This window comes from Uranotaenia lowii, chromosome 3, assembly GCF_029784155.1.
Source record: "Uranotaenia lowii strain MFRU-FL chromosome 3, ASM2978415v1, whole genome shotgun sequence".
NCBI lineage: Eukaryota > Metazoa > Arthropoda > Insecta > Diptera > Culicidae > Uranotaenia > Uranotaenia lowii.
The window spans coordinates 207,643,093-207,656,026 of NC_073693.1; the positions used below are offsets into that span (position 1 = coordinate 207,643,093).

Here is a 12,934-nt window from a genome sequence, read left to right on the forward strand (position 1 = left end):
CACGTCACAAAAGTAATTAGTAACAACAAAAACAACTTAAATTTTAAAATGACCAAATGGTATTCATTTTGAAGGAAATTCAATTTGCGACCGTTTGCTACAATTTTTTTCATTTTCAAGTAAATTGGTTGACTTCTAGAACGATAACAGTGCAGAAAAGTCCGGAAAAGCGATTTCACGTCACGGTGGAATGTCTCTAAAGCTACTCGAAATTGCGACCAATACAAAAAGGCTTTGACAGAATACAATAAAGAAATTCGGAAAGCAAAAAAAAAGGCACTGGCGGTTGACGTGTGAAAAAATAGAACGGGTTCCGGTAGTTTCAAGACTATACAAAGCACTTTCTAAAAACACTCTAACGGTCTGGGCCAATTACTAAAAGAAGACGGTACATTCACTTGTACATCTTTAGAAACCAAGGTTGCGAAATCTCATGAGATTGAGATTTTTTTGAGTGAGATTTTCCCTTTTTGAATCTCAGTGTGATGTTAGGTAATCTCATCGTGAGTATCACAAACGGTTCTTGTCTTGAATGTCAACGCTTTCTCAGACTGAGAATCACGAGCAGAAAAACTACTTTTTGGAAGGCAGAGATGCCATGGAATAATATTTGTGCAAGCTCTTGAACAATGAAACCAGTTTTATAGTTCAGAAAAAGCTGAACATACCACGACTTTTTAAAAACTGTCAGTTATACTTGATGAATGTTAAAGGCCAGTTATACTTTTTTTAAACATTTTTATAGAGAACATACTATTAAAAGCTCAGTACAATCAGGTTGATGATAAGAATTTGTTCTTTTTTTATTTATGTCTTAAGCAAAGTTGCGAAATCTCGTTCAGTTAATATTTTATCGAGTGAGGTTCTTCCTTTTTGAATCTCAGTGTGAAACGTTAACGTTGATTGTGAATGAAAGTTTTGATTTTAAAACATCTTTCTGAAGAATGTATTATCATGACTTGTAAGAATCTGATTATAATATTTATGTCTTAGTTTAATGAAAGTTTTACAGAATGAGCAAAAAGTTTTTATGACCAAATACGTTGATGAGTCTCGCTCGTATTTAGAGGATTTAAGACATGCAAGTTATGAAATTGTATTTCCTACAGTAATGTACTTTTGAATCTCTTAAAACGTTGATGCAAAGCTTTGCAATCATGGAAAAGAACCGCAAACATTGAAATGTCCAAGCTCAAAATTCTTCAAAAAAAAACCCCAATGGCTTAATGTGCTTGCCAGAAAAAAACATCTCAAATCTTCTGGACATTACTAGAAACTATAAAAAATATAGCAAAATCTGAATAGCTAAATATTTGATTATTATAAATATTAACACAAAAAGTACCGCAAAGACAACTAAGCTGGGAACCACTAAAATTCAGAATTAAAATCATAAGGATCCACCGGGCCGAATTTTACAAATTTAGTATCTTTGAATTACCGGAAGTTTTTTTTTGTCAATTTTGCAGAAAAAAGTTTTATGATTTTACTTATAGCATTCGAGCTATGCTTTGCTTTTACTTGTAGCGGCAACCTTAAAAACGAAGTTGAAATTTATAGGTAGCTATGTAGAGTTTTAATATAAATGAAGAAAATAGTTTCTTAATCTTCCAAACAAATTAAATTTTAAAATATAAAAATTAAAAAAGATTGTTACCAACGAAAAACCATTCCAATTAAAACGCATGGCATCCCAGCTTATGCAACCGGCTGGAATCGACCACATAAGAAAAGCATTTATGAACCAAATAAAAAGTAATGAAGAAATATCAAAATTTTCCCTTTCAAATGAAAGCGGCGGTTTGTAGCTTCTATCCTAACGGATAATCTTTTTTATTTCAATTTAAAAAAGACATTTTAATGATTTTTTATGCATTTTAACGATTTTCTTTTTCAAGAGAAGGAAAGTTGGTTTTATTTGCATCGGCTCACAGATCTTTTTCAAATATTATCACGACTCGCGTGATGTTTGAAATTCCCTGTGGGAAATTTCTGAAGTTCATTGCACCAAAAAGTAGGATATGATTCAGACCAGCCTATCTAATGTCCGATAAATTCACTTATTCTATTAAGAGCGTTTCCAGAAGATTTATAGAATTCTAAATAGAAAAAAGAATATGACAGAAATAATAATGTGCCATTGAATATTAAGATTTATCAAATATTATTGTACTACCATTTGGAGTAATTGTAAAATCGCTTCTTTTGTTAAGCGGCCTTACTTCTAATTTTTTGATTATTATCTTATGAGCTTTTAGACACATGCATCAGAAATGAATTGTTCTTTAATTATCATAACTGGATTTTTTTTAAATGATTTTTAAGAACATTGAAAAATGCCTTTCAAAAGAAATTCGTGAAACCCTTGGAAAAAACACTGTTCAATTTTATTAAAATGGCTAGTTTAGACTGTAAATTGATCATTCACAGCCTAGTACATCATTTTGAAGTGGTTTTTGTGAAATTGGGAATGTTAAGATGGGTTTCGAAAATTGGTTTTCGTTACGGTTGTTCCGGATCTTTTACAGTCTATAAGTGACTTTAACTGTCAAAAATTCGGCAGAAAATTGCACTACCAATGAGTAGTTTGGAACAAAGATGGGATGTCAAGGTCCAAGGACGTTTAAAAAATGATCGTTTGAAAAGAGATTTAAATAAAAGTTGAAACAAAGGACAGCTTATCACTGACATCACGGCCTCTATAATGAAATTTTTCATTTAGTTGCTATAAAAATGTAGGTTTTAATTCGGAATGTATAGATGCATATTGCAGATGCAATACATGATATTTAATAATATTTCGAAATTTAGATATCCTTCACTCGTACACAACATGCTCTGAAGAAGGGGCCGCAAGAAATTTGATGACTGTGATCATATTACAGTTCAACATATGTTTTTTTTTTGTATGTCAACAGCCGAGAAAATACAAAAAAAATACCTAAAAAAATCTGAGTTTTGACCTTTTTTTTGTAAAAATTTCAGCCCTTGAGAGTTAAAACAAATATTGATTTTTCTATTAATGTATTCTATGCTTAGCTAACTAAGCATATTTTCCTTATTTAAAATAGCCAGAAAATCGATTAGAAATGTTGCTTTTAATCCCGTATTATGTTGTTGCTTTTAATTTTGAAAACCAACAAAACGTCAACGACTGAATTTTATATTTTTTTATTTAAGTCGTCTTGACTATGAAATTATGTTATAAATTGTTTAGTACCAAAGCGTCGTATTTGCAAATAATATTATAAAATTAAAGTGTTGTTCTCAACATTTATAAGGTAGTGTGTTGTGTACATAGACACCTTTTAAAACATAGGTACCACGAGCTTTAACACTTTCGTTACTAAAAAGTTTCAATAAACTCCAATCATTAAAGCGCTCTTATTTTTATTGTGCTAGTGTGAAAAGCTAATCACATTATATGATACATTCAAACATTCCATAGATTCGTTACAAATTTAACTGTCGTCAAAAATAGTAGGGGAAAAAGTGGGGAATATAGCTGAAGATTTCTCTAATGGGATTCTGGATTTCTGATTTTTTTCTAGATGTGATGCTCAGTGAATTTCGTTTCACATCAAAAGCTTTGAGCATCACAACGAAATTCATTGTGCTGCTTAATTGATACTCATCACGGTGAGTATCAATTTCAAATGATTATCTGAAATCTTGCAACTCTGTTAGAAACATTAAATCTGATGATGAAAAATCACTTCCCAGATTCAGTAGTCGTTAGTTCAAACGTGGAAGGTAACTATATAGGAGAATATGAAAACGTGAGAATTCTGAGTGTCGAAGATCAGGACATAGCAAAAACTATTTTTACCAATTCGAAGGTTAAGTGGGCTATAGATTCTTTTGCACCGTTTAAGTCTCCTGGGATGGATGGAATATTTCCAGTGCTCTTACAAAAAGTGAGCAAGGAGGTGGTTCCAATCTTAACCAAACTTTTTCGGGCAAGTATTCCAACCTGTTGGCACATATTCCAACCTGTTGGCAGAAAGTTAAGGTTATCTTTATACCAAAATTAAACAAACGTAACAATAATAATCCTAAAGCGTACAGACCTATAAGCTTGATCTCAATTCTTCTCAAAATTATGGAAAAGCTTGTAGATTTTCACATCAAAACAACTTATCTTACTAAAAAACCTTTGAATAAAAATCAATATGCATATCAAGCTAATATATCAACCATAACAGCGTTACACGATCTAGTGGCAAAAGTTGAAAAATCAATTGATGTGAAGGAAATAGCTCTTGCAGCCTTTCTCGATATCGAAGGAGCGTTTGATAACGTCTCTCATTACTCAATTAAAACAGCGATGATATCCCGTGAATTCGATGAAAGTGTTATAAAGTGGGTTCAGGCAATTCCGAGCAATCGAAGAATTAGGGGACCATGCCCTATTTTGCGCCACCTAAGCGAATCGCTGACTTTCTATGTATTCCACGTACAAATGGTGTTAAAAATGGGTGTAATCGTTGAAGAAAAGTGTTTTCTACAAATGCATATGATTTTTTATCACTCAAACTGCTTTAGTTGCTTCAAAAACTTGATTTTTAAAAACCATATTCAAAGCCACAGAACAAAACTGTGTTGCAAATACGCGCCGCTGTGTATTCAATACGCGCCTAGCAGCCGAAAACACCCGAAAGCAGCCGAAGACCGAAAACACACCAATACTTACATACACTTTAACTAAAAAGAAAATCAAAATGGACTAATCAAAATTTAAAAAAAAAAAGAAAAGTAAATTTTTTGGGCTGAATCAACGCTCAAAATATGGTTTTAGACTTTTTGTTCTTTTTCAATGAAAATTGGCCTTTTTGAAAAATTAATACTATTTTCAGCCTACTACGATTGGCGCGTTATAACGAGCGCATGGGCCGTGATAGAACATATCCATAAAAATCATACCTTAGCGAGTTCAGTATGATTTTTTAGCATAATATCATACTTTAGATTCTCCTCTATCGATGTGTCAGAAAATATTGTCTTATTCGTTTTTCTCTGCTTGGTGACACCTTATTGAAAGTGTTTTAAAATTTAGATCGAAATGAAGAAAAACATAAATTGTGAAATTATCACGACTCAGGGGCATTTTAAGGAAAAGTTCATACTTGCCATGACCAATCACAGCATTTAAAACAAATTGGTAATATTTTGCAGGCTTAAAATGTTTCAGATTCCTCAAAACAAAGGTGGCGCGTATTAGCCACATGAGGCGTTTTATGAACTTTTCCCCTACAGCCAATCTGGGAGACACATCATTGACAGTGAATACAACAAGAGGCTGTCCCCAAGGTGGAGTACTATCGCTCAAGTTGTGGACACTGGTTGTAGATGATCTTCTTAAAAGCTTGACTGAACAAGGCTTTGAAGTGATCGGTTTTGCAGATGATATAGTAGTAATTGTACGAGACAAATTTGACTGCACTGTTAGTAACAGGATGCAAAATGCCTTAAACTTTTGTATCAAATGGTGTAAAAAGGAAGGTCTTAATATAAATCCCTCAAAGACCACAATAATTCCATTTACAACAAAAAGAAAGGTCAATATAAAAGGCCTGCCAACTGGATCTCAAACGTTGAACTTCATCGCCGGTGTCATCAAAAGGCGCTAGAAATCGAGATTCGGGAACGTAAGTGGAGATGGATTGGGCACACGCTGCGAAGAGATGAAAACGAGATTTGCAGAGAGGCGCTTGACTGGAATCCAGATGGGCATCGAAGAAGAGGCAGGCCCAAAAGCTTGTGGCGGCGAAGTCTTGCCGCTGAAATCCGCACAGTTGACGAGAACCTTGGCTGGCAGCAAGTAAAGACGCTGGCTCCGGATCGCCAGCAGTGGAGATCTTTTATCTCAGCCCTATGCGCCGGTCAATCGGCGCTGGACCCTTAGGTAGGTAGGTTAGAGTAATATAAAAGAAATTAGCTTCATTAACCAAACCTTATCACTAGCAACTCAAGTTAAGTTTCTTGGTATAATACTTGACAAAAAGCTTCACTGGAACGCACATTTAGAATATGCTATCTCGAAATCTCTTTCTTCGTTTTGGGTATGTAAAAAGAATTCTGGCAAATCATGGAGATTGAAGCCGGATATGATCTCATGGATCTATACAGCAATATCGAAACCCAGATTATCCTATGCGGCTCTTGTTTGGTGGCCCAAAACTCTACAAGAATTAACACGAAAACGTCTACTTAAATTACAAAGAGTAGCATGTCTTTCAATAACAGGAGCGTCTAAATCAACTCCCTCATCTGCACTGGAGGCATTGCTGCACCGTTTGCCTCTGCCTGAGTTCGTACACCTAGAGGCGGAAAAAGCAGCTTTGAGGTTACAACGATCTGATTCATTACAAACTTGGGAGCTTAAGGGGCACTTAAAAATGTTAAATAGATTCAAAATAAATGATTTACTAACGTCCGTTCAAGACTGGATGGTAAACAAACCAAATTTCTACACAAGTTTCGAAGTTATGGATACTGATAGATTAACCTGGACACAGGGTGGCCCTACAACTAGAATAGGATCTGTATCTTTTTTTACTGATGGCTCAAAAATGAATAACAATGCTGGTGCTGGAATTTATGGCCCAGGGGTTAATATATCGATTCCAATGGGATGTTGGCCAACAGTCTTCCAAACAGAGGTCCATGCGATTTACTCTTGCGCGGAAATTTTTTTGAAGAGGATGCATAGGCACGCTAATATATGCATATTCTGAGACAGTCAAGCAGCGTTACAAGCTCTTAAAGCTCCAATGTGCAGCTCAAAACTAGTATGGGATTGTATTAATGCTTTAAATCAATTATCAATACAAAATCAGGTGAACCTTTATTGGGTTCCATGTCACCGCGGCATAAAAGGAAATGAAAAAGTGGATATCCTGGCTAAGAGAGGATCGGAAGGGCCAATGACCGGGCCGGAACCTTTCTGTGGAGTATCAACTTGTGCACTTAACAATGAACTAAAAATTTGAGAAAATTTAAAAATAAAATTCAATTGGCTTGTAGCTATTGGTGCTAGGCAATTAAAAAGATTCATAAAGCCCGATTCAAAGAAAACTCGCGACCTTTTGAGCCTGTCGAAAAGTTATCTGAAAACATTTACAGACCTTTTAACAGGGCATTGTCCATGCAATTACCACCTTAAAAAAAATTGGCAAACTTAGTAATGATATGTGCCGGTTCTGTAAAACTGAAGTAGAAACTGCAGAGCACTTAATGTGTGACTATGGATATCTTATGACACATCGACTAATAGTTCTTGGCAAGCGAATCCTAACGCCCGATGATATTTGGAAGATGAAGGCCAGTAAGGTGGTGGGATTCATAAGAAACACCATCCCAAACTGGAATTATGTCTTGACTTCGTCTACAACTGACATCTCAATTGATGATGACAGAACGACGTAATCAGACAAATAGTAAATTGGGTTACTCCACAATAGATCAAATAAAATGGTCGCAGTGGATTTGCTCATACAAAAAAAAAATCATTAAATAAAATATTCCCATTGGAATTTGATGAAATTTTATTCCAAGATCGGTGTTTTGCATTAAAGTTACCAATATTAAAAAAAATTAGATTTATTTCTGGTGAGTTTTTTGTAAATCTCTCTTCACAAAAAAATTTTCTGTTCACCGCTACATTGAAAAGGCAAGTATGCGGCTAAAATTATAAGTTTCCCAATAGAAGTTTCTAATTCAACTCCAATTGTTTCTAAGAATTTTGTATTGAGAAAAGGAAGAAGTCTAAATTTGAGACGACTATTGATGACAATAGCTACACCCCCACCTTGTCGATCAAGTCGATCTTTTCGTAAAATTTTGAAGAAAGCATTGCTTTTCAAGTTATTGTCCGGCTTTAAAAAAGTTTCAGTGATGGCAGCAATAGGTATGTTTTGGGTTTTCAAAAATAAAAAGAACTCATCTTGGTTAGCCAGCAAAGATCTAGCGTTCCAATTCATAATATTTAAACTTCTATTTGGATCCATGAGGGAATCCTGAAGTCATAATAATCTTGTTAGCATAATTAAAAGAAGTTTGGAAAACTTCAAACATTGAATTTGCTTTCAACATAAGTTGCATCATTTCCATTAAATTTTTATGCAAAAATTTTAATTTTTCCTCAGTAATCTCGCCCAAATCAAAAAAAATTGTAAGGATCAGAAAATGAAGGAGAAGAACAAGTATTTGAATTTGGGGGATTTTCCCAAGCCTTCGCATGTGCGTTGAGACTTGGTTTTTTTCCCATCATATACCATATACCCGACGATGGCAACCCGTTTTCAAACACCTCTGGAAACGTCAAACAACGAGTCTGTGACGCTGAATTAAACCTGGTAACATTAAAATCACTTCGAGCATTGCAAGACGTGATTCTAAAGTAGGCCGAGGCTGACCGCGAACAGGCAGATTGTTTGCAGGCTTGACGTGTGAAGACGATAAAGAGGATGGAGGAGAAGAAATTTTTCTGACAACTTTGAGATCTTTCCTAGAAGCAATAATTTTAGCCCTAATGAGACTATGGAATTGAAGAAATATAAAATCCTGAACAATTGGCACACTTGAAGAATTCAGATTGTGGTTTATCACAATCTGAATCTAACTCGCAAAGAATTGTTTTTGAAAACAGTTAATTTTTCACTAAAAAAAATTTCGTCTTTGCAGAATTATAAAGATATCTTTTTTAGAGTTACTCTCAACTATAAGGTTTGTATGGGACCATTCAATATTTTGTTCTAAAAATGAACATGATCTGTCTTTTTTCTCTGGAAACAAGCTGTCTTAACTTTTTTGTGTAAATTTATAAATTCTTTAAATAAAATTTTCTACTGAATGTCTAAGGGAATAGACAGACAAACGGACAGAAAGAAAAAAAACCTTGTCGAAATTTTCAAAACACATTTTTAAAATACAAGTGTAACTTAAAAAGGAAAAATAGATGCAATGCTTCAAAAACCTATTGAAAAAAAATACTTTTTAAAAAAAAGTTATCATATTCATCATAAAAGTTCATTTGAAATTCAATTTACAAAAAATCACCTTTTTTTTAAAAAAATGCTTAAAAAGGCTAAACTTCACTTTAAAATTTAAAAAAATAAAAAAAATATAAAATTTTTTTTTTTGAATTTTATAGAGTAAACGAAACACAAACGTTGACGAAAACACGTTTCGTTATTCGCGTCAACGGATAATCGAGTTCGACCTGTAAAATTTAATTTGGTAGTGAATTTTTAAAAGGGGGAATGCATTAACAAATGGAGTTATTAGCTGGGTCGAAAAGTACGTTTTGAGAACTAAATTTTGATAGCACAAAGTTATCAAAACAGTAATGTTGGTGCATTCGCGTATTTAAAATTCGAAACCGAATTCAGCAAATTTGCAAAAATAGTTTTTACACGTAATATGTAGTCATTTGTATATAAATTGTTGGAAAAAAGTGACTTAAATGACCAAATTTTGAAAAAAGTAACTGGTGGTTGACCAGTTTAAAAAAAAGTGACAAAGTTACTAAAAAGTAACCAACTGCTGGACAGAAGCTCTGCGTCTGTGTAAAAGTAAACTCATCATCAGAATATGTAAGTAAGTCTAATTCAAATTTGCTGGCATTTTTAGAAAGATTGGTGAATTGCGTCAAGTCTGAAGAAGACGCCGCAGCAAATCCAATGGAGCGCAATTTTTAATGTTTTTATTACCACGTGACTTATAAATATGCAAAAAATAATGGATGAGTTTTGAACCAAAAGGCTTTGTAGAATCCCGACAAATCGACTCAGTCTAATGTAACATATTATTATTATATTTTTGGGGACTTCAAAAAAAAATAATGCCCAATTTTTAACTGGTTTTGAAACCTTTTTCTGCTGTAGTGTGTTACACTGGTTTGACTAATAATGGCAACGCAATGCTAATTTTTCTCCGCAGCTCTTTTGGGGATAAAGAGGTCCATAAAAAACCTCAAAACCTACCCTTATCCTAAGAAGGAGTGCTAGACCTGAACATCATTCCTTCATATGTTTTTCCTTTACCAAGCCCATTGTCAATTTTTGATATCCTTTATTGCTATACATTGAAATTCAAATCGATTCCTTAAAAATGCCATTTTTTTTGGCTTAAGAACTGGACAAATCCGGCTCTGCATGCAAGCTCCTGTTGGCCATTATCCAACCCACCATGTTCGTCCATGCAACATGCAACCCATCAAAGCCGGACAATGTTTTTCCCCGTGGAGTTTCGCTCGCTACTTTAATGAACCACTCAACATTAGCTTGGTTTGTGGATTAAAGTTTAATCAAACCAGCAAACCGGGGGGACACATCCCTAATCAAATCGTTTGTCAACGAAATCCCGGCTTGGTTCCACTTCCGTTTCGCTTCGATGGGCAGCTGGCATGGCAACAGAGCACGAAAGCTTCTGGCTCGTGGCTCAGCTGAAGCCGGATTTGTAAAACCACCGGCAAGCAACCAGCAAGCAATCCTTTCCCGAGCCAAGCCGACATTGTTTTAATGAACCTTCGCTCTGTTGACTGTCCTGAATTAGTTATAAGAGACCGTACGCCACGCGCCGTAGGACATTCAATGAGCTCAATCCCATTTCGAACCGCAAATTATGTTCACATTCTGTGGTGTTTCATTTTAAGGGTATTTAAATAACAGAAAGGTGACGTAGGAAGATGGAAGGAAGAAAAAAACGTAAAGGTCAAACGGAGAAACATCGACGAAAAAAATACCACTAGCACTCGAAACAACAATTCACGGTGAAAATTAATTGAATAATTATACTTTTAAAGATACTCACAGTGAACGCTCAGGGAAACTCTTTTACTGACTGCTGGTGGCACATCATTAGAAGCTATGCACAGGTAAGCTCCCATTTGTCTCCGTTCCAGTTTTGGCAGATGAAGATGGGTTCCGTTATAGGCTTCCACTGAAAAACAAAAACAAGCATAAATGAACGTCATTAGTAACTTTTGGTTATGGTTATTTTTTTTAAACAAATATTAAAATTTGCAGCTTAATTTTTTTAGTATGAAAAGTATTTCAAATCTCTTAAGGATACATATTCGATTCTGAAAATAACTTCATTTTGTAAACGGATTTAAATCTAATAGTTAACGACGTATTATTTCGAACAAAATTAAAGATAGCAAATAAAAACTGTAGATGATAAGAAAAAATCGGTAATTTCACAAGAACTGAAATAATTGTTAAGAATCTTTTTTTTAATGAATTTCTTAATTTTGTTTTAATGTATGTGTTTGCAGGCGCGGTCCTATGGGGGGGGGGTGATCGGGGTGATCACCCCCCCAAGCGGCAAAAATCCGTTACAAAATACTCGCAAAAGCTCGAATTTCTATAAAAATTTGGAAATTTTCTTAGTAGAAGTGCTTTCCAATTTTAAAAATTTTCCACTCCGTGGGGGTGTTTATTCAACAAAAAAGTTAATTTACCACTTAAATGGCTCAATATTGAAAAAAGTCGGTCCACCAAGCTCAAGCAGCTGTGACTTAGGATTCCCTGGACTGAATTATACCAAATAACTTTTGTTGATAAGTTACTCAACAAAAGTGTGCTGTTGAGTGTTGATTTGGAATTAGCTATTAATTTAATGTAGGGACAACTTTTTTTTAAAATTGTCACTAATTTCCCTCATATGCCTCAATTAACACGAGCAAATCGCAACAAATTTTAGTATTTGCTTCAAATTCAGAGCTTCTGAATTCTTGATTTTGTTTTGAATTTTAATGAAATGAAAAATTTGGAAAAGTCATATAGGGGGGTGAAAATGGTTACAACACTAAAATACTTCAAATATTTGTTCTTCTTTCATCATACATTTATTGCCTTCAATTGCAAAATAAAAAAATCAGGTTCTGAATCACAGTAAAGATTCTCTTTCGCGAGAATTTTTCACCTTCAATTAATCCACCATTCAAATATGAATTAAAAACTTCAAATTAATGACCTATATGATGAAATTCAAAACCAAAAATTAAAATTTTGCATCTGATTTTATTTAATTCTTTTATTTTAGTTTTAAATGTAGCACATCAAACATTCATATTATGGATGACTGTGAAAAAATACAAGTACTGCCAAACAGAAATCGAATGTAAAATATTCATAGTAAGAGTTTAAATTTTAAAAAAAATCCTTTCAAGAGATTTCAGCAACAATAAATCGAAGAAAGAGATTACGTTTTATGACTTTTGCGTTTCCTATGTGTTTTTAGTGCCAAAAAGGAACAAAAAAGTATTTATATCAGCTGTTTCAGGAATTGGTGTTGGAGATAGAGATTCAAATTCATCTCTAGAACCCAAAATCTGCATTCAAAACTGTAGCACATGAAAACAAGATCCACATTTTCCGAAGTGCAAACAATTTGAAAACTGATTTCAGGCTCTAAATGCAAATTTGTATTATTTTATCAGCTCTTTTTTTCGGTATAAATTTTGAAAATACAAGGCTAATTCGAGAAATTTGTGCACTTTTTAGCAAAAGTGTAAAATATAAAAAAAAAAAATATAGAAAAAAGGTATTAACTTAATGATCAATTTTCATAAAGACTGTGACATATTTACCATGAGAAAAAATTAAAGAAGTAAGTATCATTCCCCATTTTGTAAAACACAAAAATTATCTAGACGAAATCTGTATTGTTTTTTCCGAGAATTTGTTACTTTTTAGCTAGCTAGCTAGCGAAGTAGACAATGTGCAACTCGAGACCCCATACACCCAACCTTCGGGTAGTGGTCATATCACCTTGTCTGCAACTCCGATTCTCTACCTCCCCGTGGTGCTAGCTGGGGTGCGAGCAACCTTAGCGAAGATCGGGTACCCAACCCCGGTGGATGCTTTGGTCGCATGAAGGCTGAGAGGAGGCTCTGTACACGTCTGTTCTCCATGTCAGGGGCGGC

At 34.3% G+C, this 12,934-nt stretch overlaps 1 protein-coding gene across 2 annotated transcripts in view; it reads right to left on the reverse strand.

Annotated features, from left to right (window-relative positions):
- LOC129751883 (lachesin) overlaps positions 1-12,934 on the reverse strand; it is a 338,054-nt gene that overhangs the window by 132,751 nt on the left and 192,369 nt on the right. For both annotated transcript variants that reach the window (XM_055747642.1, XM_055747641.1), the window contains exon 5: positions 10,816-10,944. In XM_055747642.1, coding sequence (XP_055603617.1) covers positions 10,816-10,944 — 129 coding nt within the window. The remainder of the gene's footprint in view (positions 1-10,815; positions 10,945-12,934) is intronic.